The sequence below is a fragment of the Oryza brachyantha genome, chromosome 6 (genome assembly GCF_000231095.2).
Source record: "Oryza brachyantha chromosome 6, ObraRS2, whole genome shotgun sequence".
Classification (NCBI taxonomy): domain Eukaryota; kingdom Viridiplantae; phylum Streptophyta; class Magnoliopsida; order Poales; family Poaceae; genus Oryza; species Oryza brachyantha.
Genome location: NC_023168.2, coordinates 6,616,864 through 6,641,011, shown reverse-complemented (window position 1 = coordinate 6,641,011; position 24,148 = coordinate 6,616,864). Strand labels below are relative to the sequence as shown.

Here is a 24,148-nt window from a genome sequence, read left to right as displayed (position 1 = left end):
GAATTCAGCCCATCTGAACCGGCAAGCGACGTTGCGTGGGACCCGCGCTCCTCCTCTTTTCAGTCTCTTTGATCTTCTCCCCTCTTGCCAGCCGCCACCTCGCTTCCCCTTCTCCTATAAAAACCCTAGCCTAAAACCTCCGCCGGATCCCCCCGCTCCGCCCCGCCGCGCGATCCCGTTCGAAACTTCGATCCCGTGAAGGCGCGGGAAGCCAAAGTAAGTGTGTGTGTGTGTGTGTGTGTGCGGGAGCACGAACCCTAGGGCAGGCAGCGGCGTCGGTGTCGGTTGCAATGGCGGCAGCGGCGGGGGGCGCGGGGGACGGCGACCAGAGGTGGCTGGTGGAGTGCCTGACGGCCACGCTCGACACCGCCCGCGACGTCCGTGCCTACGCCGAGGAGTCGCTCCGCCAGGCCTCCCTGCTCCCCGGTTCGCTGCCCCCCCTCCTCCTCCCCACTCTTGTGTGTGAGCGTGTGATTATCTAGAGAGAGCTCCTAATGGGATCCCTAGCTGTGCGAACGATTGCTGAGAGGCGATTGCTTTTCAAGTCCTAGTTTGTATGCGAAGTGTGGCGTCCTAATGTTCTCTCTGCTTGACGCCACTATTGATCCAAGATGCTATCGGCAGATGGTCATGCCCAAAAAGCACACCATAGAGCTGCAGTTGATAGAGCGGCAGTTGCTACAGAGAGAGCTCTATTTTTAACTGTAACCATTGTAATTGTGCGCACCATGATGTTGGCGTGCCTTAATTGCTTTAGAGGATATCAAAATGTTGTCGTTAGTGCCAATGTGACACAACACAGCTGCTTTTCATTTGCCCCCCTGAAATGGTCACTGGTGTTAAGTGTTACTTTTATACCCTGGCTACGCTCCTATCTCCATTGTGAAAGAACTTCTGTTTTTCCTTACTGGGTGAACTAGAAAACATTATAAATTTTCTGGTTTCCGGTGTATGCTACCTTTAGCTTCTCAGTGCTCAGTGCTGTCTCTTCACTATAGTTATGAACTCGTGCCTTTTAAGTTTTAGCCACGCCGGAAGTCATGGATAAGACAATCACTTGTCCCTTTTATTGTGTTGCAGTTATCTCATACAATTTACATCTATGACAAAAAAGAACCGTTTAATCTGGTTCTATAGAATTTGTACTCTACATGCCCAGTCTTGGTGGCGTTGAATGTGTTTTGCTCTATTGGTGATTGCCTATCAGTTTAAAGAAGTAAACTTTTGTCCGTCCAGCTGTTGGCACAAATAATTTGAATTGCTTGTTATCCTTTCATTATATTTATGAATAAAATGCCTTTTCCCACTAAGTAATTTCATACAATCAGTTCACAAGAGCCTATTTTTTGCTGTAATGTTTACTCAGGATACGGAGCTGCCCTCACAAAAGTCACAACCAACACGGAGATCCCATTTGGGTTACGTCAGATATCCTCACACCATTTATTTACAGTTATTCTTATGCCCAAAATTTGTATTGCACAGTGCACACCCTTGCTCTGTCAGACTTGGCTTTCAGCATTCAACTTTGTATTGTTTTTTGTTGGCCTTTACTCCTTGTACCTTGCTGCTGTCTTGCTAAAGCAGTTCATCAAACAGCATTGGCAGGAAGATGAAGATAATTTCGTGCCTCCGGTTGTTTCTGCCTCAGAAAAGGTACCATCATGTGCTTTAATCCTCTGTATAACACTAACAATACTAAGGCCATAACAGGCTCCTTGTGCCTTTCTTTTCTTTTCTCCCTTGGATTGTCGATACAAGACGTAATTGATGGTCTTCTTGTTGTCTTCTTGCAGCAAGCACTACCTTTCATGCTTGAAATCTTATCATGTTAGAAGATGTTGAGTAATGAGACATGCTGCATTAATGAATCAAATGTTCAACATGCATAGCTTGAATTGTTCTTAAGTTGTTGTTTTGATACATGGTGATACCTCATCTATTACTGTTCTAATCAATAAAAATAATAAACAGTAAATTGCAAGGGCCATGGTGTCATGGTAATAGACTGTCTAACCAAGCTCATAAAAGGGTTTATGCACAAGCCAAGGCGGTGTAAAGCCAGATTGCATGTCATGTTATGACTCAGCAGCAGGTGCATATCAGGACCATTAGCTTGAGGACATGGAGTTCCTAGTTGCTACTTGTCTAGTTTGTTGCTTATGCTTTAGGCTACTTCTGGATAAGATTAGGTATTTGATTAATTAAGCATAGACATTGCTTGTTAGTGCCATTACATCTCTCAGGGAGCCAGCAGACCATTATATGACAAGCAAGAAGAATTAATCAAAAGACACTTTAACCTGTCTATCTCCTTACCCTAGTGGTTCTGTGCTATCTAATTCTAGCATGTGACAGTAACACATGGGCTTACTGTGCAAATTATTATTTTGTATATGTTATTATATTATAACTTTATTTTGCTCCTCATAATTATTTATCATTAGGTGGTTATACGGCAACTCCTCCTTACGTCATTGGATGATTCTCACGGGAAGATTCGTACCGCTATTGGCATGGCTGTAGCAGCTATTGGGCAGCAAGATTGGCCTGAAGACTGGCCTGAGTTACTTCCCTATCTCTTAAAGTTAATTGCTGATCAAAGCAATGGTTGTGGAGGTATAGAAAATTCTTTTGCTTCCCAATATTTTTGAAAACAGGGCGTGCAGCTATTCTAGAGGCCTTTTTAGAGCCTTGAGTTCAAACTTAGAGCCATCAGATTCCTTCCAGCATAAACTCCTTCAAATGGTTTGTTTTGTCACTAGTTCCTGAACAAACTATAGATCCTGCCATCCTGGCTGAGATTTCAGCTTGTTTAATTTCTTTCAATAGCTAGCTTCTAAGAGAAGCTTGTGGAGACACACAAGATTCCTTAAGAGACTGCACCATTTTGTGAGGGCTTTGTCTTGTGATGTAACTTAATTTTCTTAAGAAGGCATCCCTTACCCTCATACTTATGCAAAAGCCAAAGGCTCTTGTGGCATTCACGCCATTCTATGCTGCATGGCTCAGACATGGGTATGATATGCAGCAGGCTGCTACATGTATGTAGTATGGAGAATAGTATGAACATTTTATGGATAAAATTGTTTTCTTCTGGAATGGCATATATAAATGGTTCTATATTCAACATTATCAGGAAAGAATATCATTTTTTGACAGTTTTGTCCCTCCAACCCAAATTACTTACAGTGTTTAATAAAATGAAAATGCGACCCATGGAATCAGTAATTATTTATTACAACTTTCAACTTACTGTTTGTAGTTCGTGGAGCATTAAGATGTCTAGCTCTTTTATCGGATGATTTGGATGATACATGCATTCCGAAATTGGTGCCAGAACTTTTCCCTTCATTGTTCAGTATAATATCATCTTCTCATGTAAGTCGGTACTGTTTAATTTCCATTATTCTTCTTTTAAAGAACTGCTATGGAGGCATTCATTTGTTTTGTCCCATTTTGGAAACAGCTGTACGAAAACTCTCTTTGTGCAAAGGCCCTTGCAATAGTCCATTCATGCATCTCCATGCTTGGATCAATGAGCGGTGTTTATAAGGTTGATTCTGTTTTTTATTACTCTTTTTATTGTTTCAACGTATTAGAAAACAAACTGAGGTGATTTGCTGGTGCAGAGAGAAACAATCTGTTTGATGAATTCGATGCTTGACCCACTCATGGAGCAATTCTCTATAATTTTAAATTCACCGATGCAGTCCCATAATCCTGATGGCTGGAGCATGCAGATGGAGGTACCACATCATATATTTTGTGTTGTGAGGATGTAAGCATGCATTGTTAAAAGTTGCTGAAGCTTTTTACTTGTCTTGTGTTGTGACCAGGTGCTGAAATGTTTACTTCAGCTTGTCCAGAACTTTCCTAAGCTACCTGAAGCCAAAATCTCTGGCAAGTGTAAATGACTTGTTATAATTTGTGGTCAGGTGGCAAGATTAGCTTGTTAGAGCATCTCCAGCAGTAGCCTCTAAATCAGAGCCCCTAAATGCTAAATGGGGGCTCCCCCTATTCCTGAGCCCCAAATAAATGGTCACAGCTCCAGCAACAGTCTCTAAATATTAGCCCCTATCTATTTTTTTCCTCACGTAAGCACAAATATTTGGTATGCACAGTAGTAAACCGTATTCAACTTTAGAAATTCAAAAACAAAACTTCAAATTCAAAATTTGTAAATATAATTTTTTTGAAAGAAATTTGAATATGAAAATAACATATACATATAGAAATGTTTGGCGGGGTCGTATGCTGGGAGAGACGCTGGTGTCTACATGAGAAGTGGGGCAGATGCGTGGGGTGGGGTGAAAAGATAAAAATACTGCTAAATAAAATAGTAGGGGCTTGAGTAGGAGCCCCCTAGGAATAGGGGCTGGGTGGGGAGATTTGGAGACCTCCCTACTTCAGGGGTTTAAATAAGGGGCCCTGTTGGAGTGCTTTTAATTTTTGCCTCAGCCCCAAAATCTCAAATATCGGCCTTGTCTACGGACCCTTATATTTTGTTAGAAATAATCTTGTACTAGATGATCATGTTTATTTTGTTGCATAGTATTAGTCATATGAGTAGACTAAGTTGTCAGTGACAAATGGGACATTTTTTTTGCAGCTGTTCTTGTCCCATTATGGCAGACCTTTGTCTCATCTTTCAAGGTCTATCAATTGTCAATGATTCAATTTTCAGAGGATGTGGATTCTGTTGGTTATGATTCTGATGGTAGTGAAAGAAGTCTGGAGTCTTTTGGTATTCAGGTAAAATCTTGCATTTCAGCTCTCTTAATACATTTGTTTCTTGCTGTTATTACTGAATTTCAGAGTCTAGATTGCTTTTGAGCATTCCTTTTGTCGCAGTCCATTGGTTCATTCCCTTTCCTATCTTGAATATCTCACTATGTTCTCATCTTTCTCCAGTTATTTGAGCTATGGACATCACTTGTGGGGAATTCACGGTTAGCAAAGGTATGCCATTTAAATGAATATTCCATTAATCATTGTTTTTCTTAAAAAAATACTAACATTTTTTTGTGCTGTTCCACTAGGTCATTGCTGGAAACATTAAGGAGCTAGCATATTATACTATAGCTTATCAGCAGATAACTGAAGAACAGGTATAAGCTGATTGAATCATCATTAGTATGTACATGATCTTTTGGCAAATAGTGTGCTTTTAGTTGTTTTTGCTTGCAAATGATTATGTATTATTATTTTTTGTTTCTAGTTGCAAAACTGGTCACGTGATGCTAACCAGTACGTTGCTGATGAGGACGATGTGACTTATAGCTGTCGTGTGTCTGGTATGAACATCAGCATTTCTTTTTTCTCAACTTAACTGGATGGATATTAACAGTGTGTCGAGTGTGATGTTGCCAACCAGTACTTACATGTCTGGTATGAACTGCAACATTATTGCTGTGTGAAGTCTAAAGGAACATAAAATTCGTAAACAGAACAGTTTGAACTAAATTAACAACAAATTAGAACACCGTTATTGTATTATTGCATATGTTAAATTGTATGCTGTGGTCAGATACTCAGTAATCTTGATATTGCAAGACCTGCATTCTTCTCTATAGTTTACTAGTAGTACTCTTCAACAGATATTTTTTCCCCTAAATGTAACATGTTGGTTTTCAGGATCTCTTTTGTTGGAAGAGATAGTTACTGCTTATGATGAATATGGAATTGAGGCAGTTTTGGAGGCTTCACAGATGCGTTTTCGTGAATCACGTGAACTAAAGAAAGCGGGTTCTACTGACTGGTGGAGAGTGAGTCTTTTATCACTTCTGTAATTACTAAGTCAAAACTTTGGACTTGCTGCTTATAAATAATATTACTCTGCTTAGGATGTTCCCCAGTACTTATACCTTCTGGGTGATGATCCTTGATTTTAGACTACTATACTTTGAAAATTCCTATTTGAACATAAGAAATGCCTTCACTGGTTTTGCTTTAATTGTTTCTTGTATGGTACTCGTGCGTATTTGAATTATTTCCCCACAAATATTAAATCCCAAGCATTAGGCTTGTATATCTATGTTCATAGTGTCCTTAATTGACTCTGATGTAGCGTTTCTTTTGTTCCAGCTGCATGAAGCATCGTTTTTCGCTCTAGGTTCACTTTCAGAACAGCTCTGTGAAGCACAGGTTGGGTTTTAGTTTTATAAAGTAACAAACACTTTCATTAACTCAAATCCTTTTCGTTTAGCAAACTTGCCCTATGGTTTGCTCTAATCAGTTCAGTATATACTGCGAAGTTCAAGTATTATTTTCCCTTGTTGTGTTATTAACTTCAAGCCAAAGTCAATAACCAGCAGGCAACTTCAGATCTGACTGTCTTGAAGCAAAGCAACATGTGCCCATGGCATAGTTGGTAGGGTTGGAGAACAAAGCATGCTTGCAGCAGAGAAATTATGCACCATATGTGCATGCTCCTAATCTGTAAACTTGCTTGCATACCTAATCAAGTTATGAATGGTCCGACGAAATTGTAAGCGTAGATTTTTTTTATGTATGGATCAAAACCTGAGCTCTATATCCACAGGTCGATATACACACTAAATATTTAGACTCTAGGTCTCATACAGAGAATAACAATATAAAAAAATACAGAAACAACTAGAAGACTAAGCTTCAAAACTGCTTTCATATTGCTTAGCCGCTTCAAAAAACCACACTGAGAAGATCTTGAGAAGTAACCCGAACTCCTGCAAGCCCTCATAATTGATCCATCCAATTTTCATTGGTTTCTCTGCCACCCTGCCCCTGTTGACAATTGGATCTATTTGTCAGTCCAATGCCCGCTTGCTGTTGCATGAACGGATCTAGGAACAAATACCTCTGATCCAGCTGCACTTAGGCCCTAGATACAGTGTCTCCACCTAACACCTCTGATCCAACAGTACTTAGGCCCCAGATCAAGCATCACTCCCTAACCGTTACCGGTACCTCCAACAAGCCCTCCATCTGCTCCTCGCCTTGATCACAAGAAGGACATTGTATCTGACCATTAAGTTGGATCCAGTCTCCCCAGTTACCACTAGCATCGCACTGAGCTCGACATTGTCCTGCTGAAACCCCTCCTTGCTGCAGCCACCTCCAATCCACAGTCGGATATAGACCTGGATGCTGACAATCTGGCAGCTACCGCCCCTAGGGACATAGCCGCTGTCCATGCCACCACGCTGGAAAGCACTGCTGCCACATCTGCCTTCCTTGCTATCATAGTATCATGTGGATATCTTGTGACAGTCACCGCCCCTAGTGTCGTTGCCAACATCTTTGCCATTGCACTGGAAGGGCCAAGGTGCACGCCATTGACCATTGCCACTGCCGTCCATGCCAACATGCTGAAAAGCACCGCCACCCCAGCCACTGCCTTTGCCATCACTCTGACAGATCTGGGCATAGAGGCCTCAGTGGCAGCCACTGGGGAGCATCACCTCCGCCACCACTCTATTGTACTTTTTTGGTTAACTACTCATTCATGTATTTGAATATTACAAAATAGTCTAGGTTTCTTAGTTTACAGATAATGGTAGAATGGGTTGTAATCTATTTACTTGATTTTGGAGATTAGTTTGTTGAGGTCAAGTTATTCTTCTCAGATGCCTCTGTTTCCACCCTGTAGCATGGGATCTTGGCCCGTACAGTATTTAGTAGTTACCCCTTGTCATGTACTAGCTTTATAACTGATGTTAAGGGAAGTGGCTAATGTGGGCTGGGACCATGGATGATGGCATGCTTTGTGTTGATAATATTATTGGCAGAAGTCAATGTATATTTTATTACCTCATATGGCAATCCAAGCTGATTTATATGCAACCCCATGCAATATACTTGCATATTGAGAAAACACAATTATAGGATTTATGGCATTATATTATTCACCATTTATTTTCTGATTGTTTAGGATTCTGGTTACAACGTGCGAGATTTACTTGAGCAGATGGTAACTGAAACTGTGGGAACAGGTATCTTTCCTTACTCTAAAATGAAGAATTGTTTCATCATGTGCTATTACTAATATTATGAATTTTAGAGGTGCACCAATACCCGTTTCTTCATGCACGTGCATTCTCCATCCTGTCTAAGTTTTCTTCAGTGGTAAGTTTTGAATATTTTTTTTCTGTATTTATTTTTATGAATGTCCAGCAAGCTGATTTGGGAAAACATATCAGATAAGTAAGGGAATCTGTGAACAATATCTATGCAGTGCAGCTCATGCAATTGCCTCAGATGTGTAAGGCCATGAATTTATTTGTCTTATATTTCTTGACTCAAGGAGAATGGCATTTGCCTGACATGTTATTTGCAGGCCTCCCCCAGTTAAAGTTGGTGCTTGTAGGGCACTGGCCCAACTTTTGCCAGAATCGAACCAGAGCTTGGATGTGCCCAATATTATGGGCATACTCTCATGTCTTGTTGATCTTCTGGGGAAGGTAAATTTTATTGTAGAATTGAAAATATTGCCTGCCTTGGATTTTTAAGGAAATGAAGACATGACTATTTTGTGGCAGGCATCTGATGAAACACTGCATCTTGTTCTAGAAACCATCCAATCAGCCATCAAATCTTGTATGTCAGCATGCTCACCAATGTATTGTGGCAAAATACGTTTCATATAGCACAATTTGTTTTTTCTTTGTTGATAATTATCCACTTGGTATGCAGGTGGTGAACAGTCAACATTAATTGAGCCAGTGATCTCTCCTATCATCCTAGATATCTGGGCCCAACACATTGCTGATCCATTCATCAGTATCGATGCTGTGGAAGTGCTAGAGGTAAGTTATCATCAGACTTGGGCAGTACTACACAGAACACCTGACCTTTGTTGTATGCATGACAAAATGCTTATAGTTCATGTTGAAATTTTACATCAATTTGACCTCATTTTCTGATCACATGATAACTGATGTATGCCTCGCAAGATACATATATATTTTCGGCATATTAACATGGGTCTGACATATATTTGTTTTTGTCCATATATATTCAAGATTGCAAATGATGATGAAAATAATATTTATTGGATGAAAGAATGTTTTTTATGTATGTCTTTACAATATGTCTATAAATAACAGTTAATTTGATGTCTGATGATCATGTAAGACTTTTCTGTGGCTTATACGCTGAGAAAAAAATAAATGAAGCAACAAAAAGTAATTTTAGGGTAAAACTGTTATACTTCGATTCTTCGCAGTCCAAAAGCCACGGCTGAAAAATAGAGAACAATGAAAACCCCCAAAATCAACTCTAAAATTATGTTCTAACATGTTTGTCTTTGAGTTTCCTGCTCCTCGGCAGATGATTTGTTGCTTTGATCATCCATAACTTCTGCATGGCTGTGGCCTTTATCTGTTTTGCCCTTTTTTCCATGGTTCGTTCTTGTGCAATATTTTACTATATTTAGGTCATTCCATGGAAGCTCCATCTATACTTTTTACCATTTGACAGGCGAAAATTGTATTTAGATTTTTTTTTTGGTTAATGTTCCTGGTACCTTAGAGTTACAACCCACTAAACAGGATTCTAGTTTTTAGGCCATCAAGAATGCTCCTGGATGCTTAGAACCACTCGTATCAAGGATCCTGCCAACAATTGGGTCCATTTTAGAAAAAGTAAGATATTAATTCCAGTTACACATCTTTATTATCCTTTGTGCATTTGCCAGTGTTATGCAAATCTAATTCATGGCTCATACTAGTCCAAGATCCAGCAGGAGGGACTTGTTGCAGGTTCACTGGACCTATTGACAATGATACTGAAAGTATGTCTATACATTTAACGCCAAACATCTTATAAGTTCCTGAAGCTTGTATTTTCATACACTCATTTATTCTAATGGGCATCTCGCAATTTATATTTCAGAATGCTCCATCGGCTGTGGTTAAGGCAGTTTTTGATACATGTTTTACATCTATTATTCAAATTGTTCTTGAAAGTGATGACCATGGAGAGATGCAGGTAAATGCTTACATATGATTCAATCATTATGTTCACAATTAACTTACTTTATGGAGATATACCTTTAATATGGTAACGTTTTGTCATTTTAGAATGCGACAGAATGTTTGGCAGCATTTATATCAGGTGGACGGCAAGAGTTGCTTCTTTGGGGTGGTGGACAAGGACATACACTGAAGATGCTACTTGATGCAGCTTCAAGGTGACTCCAAGATTATAAATATCTTATTCATTTCTGTCATCACATTTAGAATTATTGAGTAGACACGAATCAAATGCATCCTTCTTCAATCTGTATATATTGGACAAATTTCATCTGTCAAAAGGAATGCATAAAAATCGAACAATGCAGCGTCCATCTTCGTCTGGAGCTTGAAGGCCTGATTCACTTCTCTCTGAATTTTGATCTGCACATTAACAGCCAAAAACATATTTTTATGCTAAATCAAAACATGCCATTGGGCCAACACAAACTGCCAAATACTTCCTCCACGGAAATGTAACTCCCCAGTACAAAATACCTGCATCTTTGTGGACATAAAAAGATGTACTGGAAGGAGCAGCAGCTAAGGATTTTTCGTATTCTTTAGTCCAATCCCTTGTTTGGGTACAATGCCTTATGAACCAATCAACACCTTGCTTTGATTCCAAGCTATATCTATAATAGGAGGGACAACACCGTCTGTTTGTGTGTGTATACAATAGGAAGGAGTAGTTGGAGCCCAACTCTGATTTATGCTTTAAATTTTGTTGGTACTTGGAGTGCAGTGTGTACAAGTAGCTCACAATATTTTTTGTTATGTACTGATTGGATGGTTCTCGAATGTCTTTGCAGGCTTTTAGATCCAGTGTTGGAAAGTTCAGTATCACTATTTGTCGGGAGTTATATTTTACAACTTATTATACATCTGCCTTCAGAACTATCTCCCCACTTTCCTGAGCTTACTGCTGCTATTGTGAGACGTATGCAATCCAGCAGCATTACTGGATTGAAGAGCTCTCTTGTTGTTATAATAGCCAGACTTGTGAGTTGCATCTCTCTCTCTGTCTCTACCCTGGTTAAATTTTTTGGATCTCTAATTACTCATGGTGGATTACAGTTCTTGTATTCACTTTAGGCTAAGTTTAATGTAGTTTTGGTTACGTTACATGGTTAACTTAATTATTATTTGTTTTAGTCTTGGATCCTGGTGTTCATCCTATCATTCTATGTTTTGTACCCCCTCCTTTTTAGAATATAAGGTGGTTTTGGTTTTGTTATAAATCAAACTTATTTACATTTGACCAAGTAAATAGAAAAATGTAGCAACATTTTTAACACCAAACAAATATATCATGACAATATATTCAATGGTGGATTTAACAAAATTATTTTAGTGTTTTAGATGTTATATTTTTCTATAAATTTGGTCAAACCTAAAAAGGTTTGACTTAGGACAAAACCAAAACACCTTACGTTCTGAAATGAACAAAATAAAGTGTGCTACTGGTCCTCGATGTGTTCACCTAGGCCCCTTGAAAAATTAGTTCCAGACCACCTGAACTTGTTTATGCATTTCACACTGTCTAAACCTCCCAATCAACATGCCCTCACTCTTTTGGCACGTTTGGATGTGTGTTTGTGTGGCCATCTAACATCTCCAGACCACCCGATCTCTTTGGAATTGACAAACGTGAACATGTCCTGGGTATGTGTGGACTAGTAAGTCTAATTCTTGAGCTAAGGACATTGGTGTTGTGGTGAACTCCTTCCTAGAGCCTGATGGGCTTGGGCAAGGCTGATCTGTGCAAAACGTCCCAGATGCAGAGATGGATGAGGTGGTGGCAGTGGGCTTTGGGAGGGGAGGTGGGTTTGAGATTGTATAGTCAAAGACTATGGCAAACATGTATTGGGTATGCCACATCGGCATCTTGAATCTATTATTTGTATCCTGGCGAATTACTTACCAAGTTTATGGGCATAAAATTGCATTTTGAGAGTTCATGGACATAATGACACCGTGGACAAATTTTCAAGGACCACTACTGAATTTTACTCTTGTATTTTTAGTGAATGGGGGTGAGGTGTGTGCTCCAGGAAATTCTAACATTTATCACCTGCTACAGGTACATCTGAGTGCACCAAATGTTGATCAGTTTATCAACCTCTTACTTGCAATTCCTGCCCAGGGGTACAACAATTCATTTGCTTATATTATGTCGGAATGGTCACAAATACAAGGTGAGTGCTCATAAATCAGAATGTCATTAAATCAATTGAATGTGACCTTTTTATTTTGTTCCTTTGGTTAGAGATTTTTAAACATCCTGTGTAGGTGAAATTCAGGGAGCCTATCAGATAAAGGTTACAACCACAGCATTAGCTCTTCTCATATCTACTCGTCATCCTGAGCTATCTAGGATTGAAGTCCAAGGGAATATTATTAAGGTACTACCATAAAATATTTGTTTGCAACAGTTCCTACCTTGCCTAATAGCAGTTACATGGATGTCTTACCTAGAAAAATTCAGACTAGTGCAGGTATAACCACACGGTCAAAAGCTCGGGTGGCTCCTGATCAGTGGACCAAGATTCCACTCCCAGCTAAGGTAAACAATGATTATTTGCCATCATAATTCCTCTCCAAGTCCAAATTTTATTCATTTCAAAGAGCTTCTCGAGCAAATTTTCAATCCCAGAAAGGAGATGAATCTGCATAAAGATCACTTTAATATTTTTTTTTTTTGTATTGTACCTATTACCTAATGTATACTGTTGGGTCAGACACTAGTTCCTTTTCATGTTGCACAGTAGCATCGGCTAGAGTCCATTAGTTAGTTTAGAGATAAGATAGGACTGAGTTGCTCCTTATTTAGGAAAGGATTGAGTTGCTCTTTGTTTAGGAATAAACTACTCAAGGGTCAAGTCATTGACTCATTGCCATCTATCTATAAGGGTGGGGTTTGATTTATTATATTTTTTATCAAGGTAGAACCAAAATGCTTACCTGAGCATACCTGAACATGGACTATGCAGATCTTCTCACTGTTAGCAGATACTTTAGCTGAAATCCAGGAACAAGTTGTTGGTGATGAAGATAATGACTATGAAGAGGTTGCTATACTTATCTCCAGCACTGAATTGTTTAAACTGGATCGTGTTTTCTTAACATTGATTGTCAATCCAGGATAGTGACTGGGAAGAGATTCAGAATGGTGATCCCAGTATTGCACATGATATGATATACTCAGCATCAGTTCCTTCCAATGCAAACCCATCAGTTGAGCATCTAAATGCAATGGCAAAAGTTTTTGATGAGGTAAGTCAGTGGCTTGTCATGCTACTTTGCATTTTGCTGTATTTATTCCATTATGTTTACCCCCAATTATATACAATAGGATGACGACGGAAGTTATGATGATGACCTGGCAAAAGCTGACTCTCTTAATGAGGTTTGCCTTCACACTAAAGTTCATCTAAATAAAGATAATTTGGGTAGTCAATCAAGTAAATAATCTTTTGTTTCTTCACAGGTGAAGCTATCGGACTTTCTAACAAACATCTTTATCAAACTGTGGGAGAGTGATCGACCGCTTTTTGAATATCTTTGCCAGGTAATATTCCTTGTATTCTTTCCACTATAATGAAAACAATGTTTCATGAGTGTGTTTCACTGTTTCTTTTCTTATTGTGCTTTGCTATAACTCCCATATATGAATTCTACATTAACATTGTACCATATTATACTATGCAGGCCCTAACAGATTCACAGAGGACTGCTGTGGACAAAATTTTGAGGAAGTAAAGCGCATACATGTTTGAGATATCTGGATTGTTCCTTATTTTCCACATTAGCTATTATGAGCTTTGATGCTTAGTATAAATTTGTTCATTATGAGATTTGTGTGCAATGTGAGCCTGGTCCTAGAAAGCTCGAGTTGGCGGGGCGGTGTGGTTTTGTTAGTATAGGTTTATGTACCCAAATTAGTATAGATCACAAAGTGAACCAACTTAGAACATTCACAAATCTGTCATCCGTGTGTTCATTTGACTTGTCGGGTGGTGGATTATTCATTGTAACCGTATGTCCTTTTGTGAAAGAAGCCCGAATGTTGTTTCGCAACGGTAGACCTTTTTCAGTGTTTTCACGTCAGCCGGTCCCTTGTTTTATCCTCGTCTTTTTCTTATGTTTATAATCTAAAATTTACATTTTAACCTTGAAATTGAAGTTGATTTTAAGTATTTTTCAACATTTTTTTAGATTGCTAAGAATAAATGTATAAAAGTTTTATTCATAAATTATTATTTTTTAAAATATGCTGTTTGGCATTTTTTTTTTGAAAAAAACAAAAGATGTCTCCATGAAATTTTATGTGGGATGGTTTTGATGAGTTGCTGCCATGGTCCAAGTCGAGTGCTGGACTGCTGGTCGGTTTTCTTCCTTCCGTGAGATAGCTTCCATGAGTTCATCACAGATTGGGATTGCCACGAACATTAAGAAATAAACACATTACAGATCACAAGGAACATCATGTCATCCATACCCAACACTCTGAACGTTGGGAGATTAGGAACCACAAAAGTCATCATCCATATCCAACACACTGAACGTTAGGACATTAGGAATCACAGAAGACAGCAACGAGTTACAGAAGCCCATGGCTTCATTTTAAGTCAAACCGTTCTTCTGGCAGCCCGCAAACACATGAATCTAAACAATCTATTATGATCATGCTCTGCACAATAGGTACAATACCGCATCCAGAGAAATTCATGGTCAAACATGCAACATCTATAAGAGAAATTCTCAACTCCTACAGCATATCTCAGAAGCATAAAAGTGCGCTGCTAAAATCTTATCGAATGTACTTTGTCAGCAATAAATGGCCGGAGATGTCGATACAGGATCAGAGCTGGAATGACATGCTGCCCATTTCAACTGCCTCTGTTTCATTCATGCAGCAGAACTATCTGCTGGCTTCGCTTCTTCGTCCTTAGGCTTAGCTGGGGTAATACTTTCAGTGCCCATCTCAACCTTGAGGTCATTGATGCTCTGCTCCAATTCATCGATTCTTGCACCCATTTCATCTAGTGGGCACTAGTTAAGGATTATAAACAATACCAGGTAAACATGCTGATTATATCATGTCTATGCCAGGTATTCGTTCATAAAGTGAAACCCCTCAAAGTAACTCCCAGAGACAGAACCTCTTCCTACTAATATGGAGTATAGTTAAACTGTTTCAGATACGCAACTGAAATGTTCAAGTTCGCAAAAAAAAACCAGTTTTTTCCAAAGGAATTTGGACTTGTGTGAATTATGTGCAGTGACTAACGGACAGATGTTACACATCCATGATCTCAGTAAATATATACCCAAGAGTATTCTTGCATACTCAACTAAATGTTTACTATGTTAATATATTTTGTGCTATCCTAATTCCTAAAAGGAAAGTATTTAAAGAAGGAAAGTGCATAAGAAAACAGGTTTAGAAGGATATTCTTTGAAATGATGTTCTCTGACATAGCTTGGAACCTGGTTTGCTGCAAGAGCGTTCATTTGAGTAAAAGTAAAGCAAGTGCGTGTAATTTGCAGCAGTACTGTGAACAAAGTTAGTTAACTCACCATCTGCATTAGAAGATTTTGAACCTGCAAAACAGTGGGGAAAAAAGATAATAAATGCACCAGTAAGTAGAATATAAAAGCAAAATGAACCGAAATTTATATCACCAAAAATGTGTACTCAGAGCAAGATCTTGGTGCTCACGAAAGCGGTCATATCAGCAGTGCTTTGCGCCGAGCCATCTGAGTCCTGCTCAGCCTGCATTAGAAGAGGAAGTGTGGATGGAATCATGAGACAAGCAAACTCAAGAAACCTAACCACAAGCATCAGCCCAACTATACCGCCATACGCATCAGAAATTCACAATTCAAAAGCAAATAATATACTCCCTCTGTTTACATGTTTCATATTCTAAAACATTTTGGCTATATCAAGAATGATCTATAGATCAATATATATTATTTGCATATATAGTTAGATTCATTAAGATCCACATAAATCTAGCAAATGCTAGAAAGCTTCACGTTATGAAACGGAGCCTATTACAAGTTTACAACAAAGTGCGAAACAGGTGACCAATCCCTAGTCCTCCACACCTTTATAGCTATACCTCTATGTGCATATGCAATTTGCATACCCCAAATCTTTGCTAATCGCTAGCCGGCACCACCTACCAAAGCCACTAACCCTATCCCCCAAACCCCCAAAACCTAAAACTGTCACACTGGACTGCTACAGCGCCGGTCAGCCCACAACGCTCCAGGGGAATCCGGCAAACCGCAGCCAAAGGCAGAAGGCAGCCGAGCGTTGCGTGGTGCCCATTTCCTCGTGCCACTGGCAAGAATCTGTCAGGCCCCCGAGCAATTCTGAACCTGACGGTGAAATTTCGCCCAGAAAGGAAGGGAACCCTCGAGCCCCGAGACAGTATCCGGCCGTGCCAAACGAGCCGTGCGTGCCAGTGATGTACCTTGATGGGGATGCCGCCGGAGCCGGGGGCCGCCATAGCCTCGCCGCCGGAGCCGGGAGAGAGAGATCCGCTCGTCGCCGCGAGAGAGAAAGAGAGAGGGCTGGGGATTCCGAAACTGGGCCTGCAGGTGCATATGTCGAGTCGAGAAGGCCCACCAGCCCATTATCTGGGAATGTAGGGCCCACTTGGCCTTGCAAGGTGTTAGGAGAGCATCTTCAAGAATTTGCTCTCTAGGGCCGCGTTCGAAGTTGGCACCGAAGACGTAAAACTTTACGAGTAAAGTTATCAGTATATAATTAAGTATTAACTTTTGTAAACTTATAAAATAAATTAATTTGATTTTTTAAACAACTGTCATATAAAAAAATTTGAAAAAAATACCCCATATAGCAGTTCGGGAAGCGTGCGTACAGATAATAATAGAAATGTTTTACTTGATTAGCGCTTGCGAACACAGCCTAGATCCTCTGTTGGGTCTATGCATAAAAATATTAGGCACAATAATTGCGCTCTCCGTCAAAAGAAGCCTAAAACTGAATAATTTATACTGGGAACACATGTCTCTGTCTGAAACCTAGAATAGATTTATGAACCGCTTGGATATATGTTTTCTAACTTATTTCTCAAAATTCAGTTTTATAGATTAATTTTAGATATATCTTGAAGATACTCTAAGAGAGTAAAAATAAATTTTTAATCGGAATTTCTTTGCGTAAATTATAATTTGTGCTACAATCTATTAACTTCACTTTGAATCATAATTATCATATCTTATTACTCTAGATCGGATGAATTTACCATTTTTGTGATTTGAACCGCTCCACTTTAGTTTCTAACCACATGGGTGGTTAGTCTTCCTTTGGTAAATATGAAGTTTACAGGCAGATGATGATTTCGTCGGTGTACTTAAGACGATACGTTTGAATTTGTTGATGTACCTTACAAGTGTTGTTTGAGGGGTTCAAAATATAACAACAGCAAATTAGTCAGATTGAAGGTAGTCCCGAAATAAGATCATTTTTCAGTTTTTTATACAATATTTTGACTCTTCGTCTTATTTAAAATTTTTTGCGATTAATATTTTTATTCTTACTAGATAATAAAACATGAATAATACTTTATGTGTGACTATTTTTTAAATTTTTATACAAATTTTTCAAATAAGACGAATGGTCAAACGTTGAACACGGAAAAAACGAAAAATGAAGTTATTATGGGACAAATGTAGTATAAAAATTAAAAGAATTAGTCACGCATAAAGTACTATTCATGTTTTATTATCTGGTAAGAATAAAAATATTAATCGTAAAAAAATTTCAAATAAAACGAAGAGTGAAATATTGTATCAAAAGACTAAAAAATAATCTTATTTCGGGACGGAGGTAGTATTTGATATTCTTCGGATTTATTAGAGCAGGGTATTCATAACTCCCCAAATCCATATATTTTGATCCCTATTTGCATTAATCCATATGGATAATTCAGTATGTTATTATTTTGGATAAAATATAATGTTTTAAACCATTGTAATTTAACTTAAAAAACTTCAGATCCAAAAAAGAGCTTTGCCAAATGTAATTTACTCTCTCTCTCGGATACTGTACAACACAAGCATTCAGCCCCGTCTTCTCCCCGTCCGGGACCGGGAGTCGCTCTCCTCCTCCTCCTCCTCGTCGGCGGCGGCGGCTGGGTGTGGTGTGGTGCGCTAGATCGGCCTCGGCGTCCCAGGTGCGCCCCCTCCGATCCCATCCCTCCTCCTCCCCCGGGTTCCTTTTCCGTCGTCTAAATTTTCCTCGTTGTTTCTACACAGAGAGATGGGGTTCATCGGCGACACGATAGAGTCGGTCCGCTCGATGCAGGTCCGTCAGGTGCTGGCGCAGATCATCAGCCTAGGTCAATCCCTGCTCCCTCTCCTCTTTCGCCTGCCCCCTGATTTTGCATCTAGTGTCCCGCGTCGAGATATTTCACCCCCTGGTGATTATTTGCTCTCAGATCAGTGCGTTGGGGATGCAGTCTAGCTCTGCTTGATTTAGGCCCGCCCTAGGGGTTTGCCTTGCGATTCCAGTAGGGTATCTCTAGGAGTGATATTGTTCTTAGTTTGGTGGATTTGATTTTGACTGTTAAGGTTCTGGGTCAGGGAGGCGTTTAGGATTGTCGATCTAGATCGGTGAACTCTATTAACTTGTTTTTTTCTATGAAGAACCATAGTTGTGTGAATAATAGAGGTGGATTGGGCATTTCAGCTCCCGCTTATTGCTGATTGTGAACTATGCAGGTTCTGTTGAGGAATGTTTGTGCATACGAGCGTTTTTTCTTAACCTTAGAAGCTAGTTAGTTGTTCTTCCTGATGGTGTTCCTTGCTTCTGAAGGAATGGGTTATAAAATGCGATGTTATGGAAAAGATGCGCAGAAAGTTTATTGCTTAGTCTGTTTTGATCAGTTAGCTCGGGCTTGTGCTTCTCTTAGATTAGATATATTGATTGTTAATGCAACAACCTATATGAGATCCGAATGTTTCTCTTGGCAGGTATGATTGTTACCTCTGCATTGATCATATGGAAGGGGTTAATAGTTGTAACAGGTAGTGAATCTCCAGTGGTGGTGGTTCTTTCTGGTAGCATGGAACCAGGATTTAAAAGGGTTAGTACTAACCTTGCACTATATGAAAGCCAGATTGTACTTATATCATTAGATGTACACTCTCACAGCCTTTGTTGTTTGCATTCGCAATTTTCAGTTATAAGCAGCCAACCTAAATTTGGGAAGTTACATATGCAACATATAAAAGAGGATATTTTTTCTTTAAGTTATATTGGCTTGCAAATGGGGAAATGCATTCTTTCCCCTTTTTTAACTTTCCTTAAAACTATGGGTTCATTCATTTCCCATGATTTCTTTAAACATCGTTGTTATCTCTGTTTGATAATCTGCATTGACACATCTCATGTACTTCTTTTTCCCAACTTTCACTAAGTCAAAATTTTCCCTTTAATGCCCATGCATTTAACATTGGTCTTCATGAATGAATTATTATCTTCTTTCAGGGTGATATCCTGTTCTTGCACATGAGCAAAGAGCCTATCCGCACTGGAGAAATAGTTGTTTTTAATGTTGATGTAAGTCTTACTGAAACATTTCACTTCATGAGTCATAAATTATTGGCTAGACTGTGAATTCACAGGCTTGTTCTATATTTCTTTGTATTGTGTGCTTCTACATGATTTTTGAGACATTAAATTTACATTTGGCTTTTTTGTGTGCAGGGCCGTGAAATTCCAATTGTTCACCGTGTGATCAAGGTAATTAATTTTGAGTCATCATCTTGTCCCATTTGTTCCAGACGTCCTTTGCGACCTTTCCCCCATATGTTTGAGCTTATCCTTCTCTTCATATAGGTTCATGAACGCCAAGAGAGTGCAGAAGTTGATATCCTCACGAAAGGTATACATTTTATGTTTGAGCAATTAAGTTTCTCACTAGTGGTTATAGTGGTGACTGTTAAAGCATTGACAATTATAACTGCCCGCTAACCATGTATAACTTTCAGTGGATGTCACTGCAATTGTATTTTTTAGGTAACTAATTAACTGCCTTTCAGGTGACAACAATTTTGGGGATGACCGACTTCTGTATGCACATGGACAACTTTGGCTTCAGCAACATCACATTATGGGACGAGCTGTAGGGTGCGTTTCCTTGACTTTGACAATTTTTTTGTGCCTTCACACTCGATGTAAAATAATCCACCTTATCTTATGTACTGTCATGCAATAACAGTTTTCTGCCATATGTTGGATGGGTGACAATTATCATGACCGAGAAGCCAATTATTAAGGTATGCTCATTCTTTCTTAGTGTACTGATTGACTGGAGATTAAATAATGATCGTCTTTTCATAGGTGGGAATTTGTTTTGCTAGATGTTGATATAATTCTTTATTCTCCTAGTCAGAGTACCAAATTTAAACAGTACCATTGTAGCTCGATATGCTTCTTAAAACTTGGAAGCATTCTTGCTGATACACGATGTCTCTTGCTGCAGTACCTTTTGATCGGTGCGCTGGGCCTTCTTGTCATAACATCAAAGGAGTAAGGGTGTGGTCTTACGGCGCACTCAGTAGAGTAGTGGCCTGTATGGTCACATGGGAGAAGCTGAAGTATTTGTTGCACCATGTTTCCAACAGAAGATGCTAGCGATATACTTTTTGGGTAACTACCTGTCAAATGACTTTGTATTTTCCAGCGGTTTATAGTAGTTAGCTGACGTTGGATGAAAGTTTTTGGGGATATTTGGATGCTGACTTGGGTACAATAAGATCAAACTCATAACGCAATCCTTTCAGGCAACTAGAATCCAACTGGGTTAAACCCTTCTCGATGGAGTTGTTGAGTTCTTGGTTTCCACCGGCTGTTTAGCTTCAGTTCTTTTCATTACTTTGGTGTAACCAAACAGCAAACTGATCTCACAATGCAGCAGGTACATATGCTTTGTAGTGTGAGATTGAGGCAGTCTGATTTGGCTGAAGCATAACTTGAATCATATCATCTTCACCCTGTAGTTGGCTGTTTTTGGATAGAAAAAATTGAATAGGTCGTGGTGGCACATTGGATTGCTACATTTTTACAGTTGTTAGGGGTGAGCTCGAAGTGGAAGAATGGTTTGACCGGCTGGCCTTAAACTGTGGTTTCGCGCTCTTTTTTCTTAGTCCGCAGTTTTTGAGGGTGCAGCGAGTGTCAGCCAAAGCAGCTTATCATTAAAAAATAATGAATAAGTCCACTTTGATCCCTCAAAAGTGGTCCAAATCTAATACATGACCCTAAGCTATAAAACCAGATATTTCAACTCCTAACCTATTAAAACTGGTGCAATTTGACTCGCTTGGTGGAACTGGTGCAATTTGACTCGCTTGTTGGTTTTACTAATGTGATGCTTATGTTAAAACCACATGTCATTCTCTCTCTTTCTTCTTCCCTTATCTCTCCCGCCCCTCGGTGGAGCAGTGGCGGGGCGCCGTGGGAAGGCGTCAGCGGCGGCGGTCCAGGGCGCGGGGCCGTGAGCACGGGTCGCGGCGGCTGTTGTGGCCATGGGGACGTGGCGGCGGTCGCGGGCACGAGTGGGGTCGAAGGGGTGGTGGCCGTGGGGAGGCGTCGGCGTTGGCGGCGACTATAGGCGCGGGGCCGCGTTGGATGCGAACGTGACCGTATTGAGGCAATGAAGGCTGCGTTCACACTTGCGGTATAGTGAGCACGTGCCGTGTCGGCGGCCGCTGTGGCAGCGAGGAGGCGTCGGCGACAAGCACGGGCCACGATAGCAGTAGCTGTGGCAGCAGGGAGGCATCATCGACGGACGTGGCCTTGGGGAGACGACGACGGCGACGGCCCCGTGCTAGGGTTTCACTTATCGCGATAATCGCAGTGATTATCGTGATAATCGAGGGCTCCGCCAGGAACCGATAACGGTTTTGGGCGGTTTCCTTCGAAAAAAACTGCCCGAATTCAAAAAATTTGAAAAAAATTGATGAAAAATTAAGAAAAAAACAAGGTGATAATATGTATTTATTGAGCTTAGATGTGAAGAAAATTTTCAAAAAAACTCAATGTATCATTCATACATTTGAGAAAAAACGACTTGACTTGAGTTAATTGGAGAAAAACATGTTTTTTTGCACAGCGCATCCGACCCAACTTGGTCTACTAGGGAGAATAGTATGACTGGTGAAATGGTCCAAAATCTCTCTCCATTTCCCCATTTGTTTGCATGACCTGTGTACTTGACTATGTTTGTATGACAAACTTTATATTATGGTTGTAGATCTGAGCCTTTGGCCATTGTGGACTTTACTAGATTATTGTTGTGAACATTAATATATTATGGTTGCCAACTTCCTTATAATATGCATGCTCATTTCATACCATAAATTGCGAATTTGTGATTGTTATATGTGTTCTTAATTGCTAATTTGTTGAACTATTAGCAAAGGTCATACCAATTTTTTTCATTTTTACTCTACGACTGCTCAGGTATACTTTCTTTTTTTACTTTAAGCCTCGCCATCTTTTCCCCTAATTTTCCCCTTTAATTTCGATGCCTAACGACCTCTATATTTTAGCTAAAACCACGCGCTTATCACTTATATCACCACGGTTTTTAGTTGAAACCGCACAATTATCGCTTCAAACCGTGATCGTCATATCGTCACGATAATCGTCTGAAACCACACGATTATCGTCCCAAACCGCAATCTGCAAGTCGTCGTGATAATCGTACCAAACCACGCGATAATCGTGAGTTACCGCATGATATGGTGGTCAAAACTATCACGATTTTGTTTGAATTTTTAAATTTGAATTCATGCGGTTTTGAGCGATTATCGTGATAATCGTCGATTATCGTGGCTCCGCGTAGGAGCGGTTTGGAGGGCCTCCCCGATAAGTGAAACCCTGCCCCGGGCTAAGGTGGGAGAAATAGAGAGAGAGAAGGGAGAAAGAAGAAATAGAGAGTATGACATATAGGCCCCACCTGTCAGTGGATCCCGTAATATTTTTTTGTGGTGTGAATGACAAATGGGTCCCACCGATATTTTGTTAATTCTAATGCCACATAAGCACCACGTGGGATCAAAACTAGGTCAACACTGCCACGTCAACGAAACCGTCCTCCAAAACCGCCAAGGGAGTTAAATTGCACCGGTTTTAACAATTTAGGGAGTTAAAATATCTGAATTTACGGCCTAGGGTCCTGTATTAGATTCGAACAACTTTTGACAGAGTCAAAGTGGACTTATTCCTTTAAAAAATGCGATGCTTTTCGCGTCAAAAATAATAGGCCGAAATGCAAATTAAGCAGTTGGTACAATTTTCTCTATATGTTGGTTACGAAAGGTAGGCCTGCTATTGGGGTGGGTTTGTTTGTGCTGAGTGGGTTAGATGCTGATTTGGATTGCGTTGGTTGGTGCGGTTTGGAGTGGTAGAAATTGTTGGTTCAATCCTCGGATAGTGCCCCTGCCCCCAGGGGTTTTTAACCTTTTGCTACTCTTTGCCCCGAGAGTTTAATCCTTTTTCAAAACACTTGCCTGGTGAGAGTGGTAAAAAGTTGAAATCTCCCCTCCACCGCCAACGAGCTCCCTCGGTATGTCCACTCCGCCACCGTCGTCGTGGCTGCTTAGAGCATGTACAATAGCAGACTATAAGTCAGCTATAGGCATATTTTAAGGAGACAAGAGATAAGAGAGAAGGGGAGTGAGCTATAGATTTGTAGCTAGCTGCAACACATATTACAAGATATAATGTGTGTATGACAGGTAGGAAATGGTAATATATGTTTTATAGGTTACTATTGTATAAATTAGCTATAGATAAATTAGAGCCAGTACTTAGCTATACTATTGAACTTGTTATGATGCTCACTGTAGTCAAGTCACGATCCCATCTTCTCTTGTGCTCTCACCGGAGATGGGCTCCGTCACCGTTAGCCACCACCGTGCCGGCAAGAAAGGCGGTGCTGATGACTATACTCACCGGCACGTGCCCCTTCTACCTGGATCCCCGTCATGATCAGTAGATTCAGCCGTGCGTCCATGGGCAGCGGCTTCACTAAGGGCGTCACGACGGTGATCTTGGTGTATACTTTTCTAATACGGAGGTAAGTAGTTTTTTACCACAGGGATGA

The 24,148-nt window shown here is 40.0% G+C and overlaps 3 protein-coding genes across 3 annotated transcripts; 2 read left to right on the top strand and 1 right to left on the bottom strand.

Annotated features, from left to right (window-relative positions):
• Window positions 1-139: 139 nt before the first annotated feature.
• LOC102717531 (importin-9) lies at window positions 140-14,102 on the top strand. Its single transcript, XM_006655933.3, has 33 exons — window positions 140-426; window positions 1,367-1,428; window positions 1,564-1,656; window positions 2,448-2,619; window positions 3,266-3,381; window positions 3,470-3,556; window positions 3,633-3,749; window positions 3,840-3,903; window positions 4,613-4,755; window positions 4,915-4,962; window positions 5,043-5,111; window positions 5,222-5,297; window positions 5,638-5,768; window positions 6,088-6,147; window positions 7,913-7,973; window positions 8,042-8,106; window positions 8,181-8,242; window positions 8,318-8,441; window positions 8,520-8,577; window positions 8,674-8,786; window positions 9,546-9,623; window positions 9,710-9,772; window positions 9,874-9,969; window positions 10,062-10,171; window positions 10,805-10,994; window positions 12,076-12,190; window positions 12,285-12,397; window positions 12,481-12,558; window positions 12,986-13,063; window positions 13,137-13,268; window positions 13,348-13,401; window positions 13,483-13,563; window positions 13,704-14,102. The coding sequence occupies exons 1-33, from the start codon at window positions 291-293 to the stop codon at window positions 13,752-13,754; spliced, it is 3,096 nt and encodes a 1,031-aa protein (XP_006655996.1). The 5' UTR covers window positions 140-290; the 3' UTR covers window positions 13,755-14,102.
• Window positions 14,103-14,655: 553 nt separating this feature from the next.
• Window positions 14,656-16,581, bottom strand: LOC102717256 (heat shock factor-binding protein). Its single transcript, XM_006655932.3, has 5 exons — window positions 16,481-16,581; window positions 15,718-15,771; window positions 15,576-15,599; window positions 15,451-15,493; window positions 14,656-15,040 (listed from the first exon to the last, which is right to left on the bottom strand). The coding sequence occupies exons 1-5, from the start codon at window positions 16,514-16,516 to the stop codon at window positions 14,904-14,906; spliced, it is 294 nt and encodes a 97-aa protein (XP_006655995.1). The 5' UTR covers window positions 16,517-16,581; the 3' UTR covers window positions 14,656-14,903.
• Window positions 16,582-18,077: 1,496 nt separating this feature from the next.
• On the top strand, window positions 18,078-21,027 carry LOC102716976 (signal peptidase complex catalytic subunit SEC11A-like). Its single transcript, XM_006655931.3, has 9 exons — window positions 18,078-18,208; window positions 18,291-18,373; window positions 19,008-19,120; window positions 19,525-19,596; window positions 19,744-19,779; window positions 19,876-19,921; window positions 20,079-20,166; window positions 20,258-20,315; window positions 20,522-21,027. The coding sequence occupies exons 2-9, from the start codon at window positions 18,295-18,297 to the stop codon at window positions 20,570-20,572; spliced, it is 543 nt and encodes a 180-aa protein (XP_006655994.1). The 5' UTR covers window positions 18,078-18,208; window positions 18,291-18,294; the 3' UTR covers window positions 20,573-21,027.
• The last annotated feature ends 3,121 nt before the right edge of the window (window positions 21,028-24,148 follow it).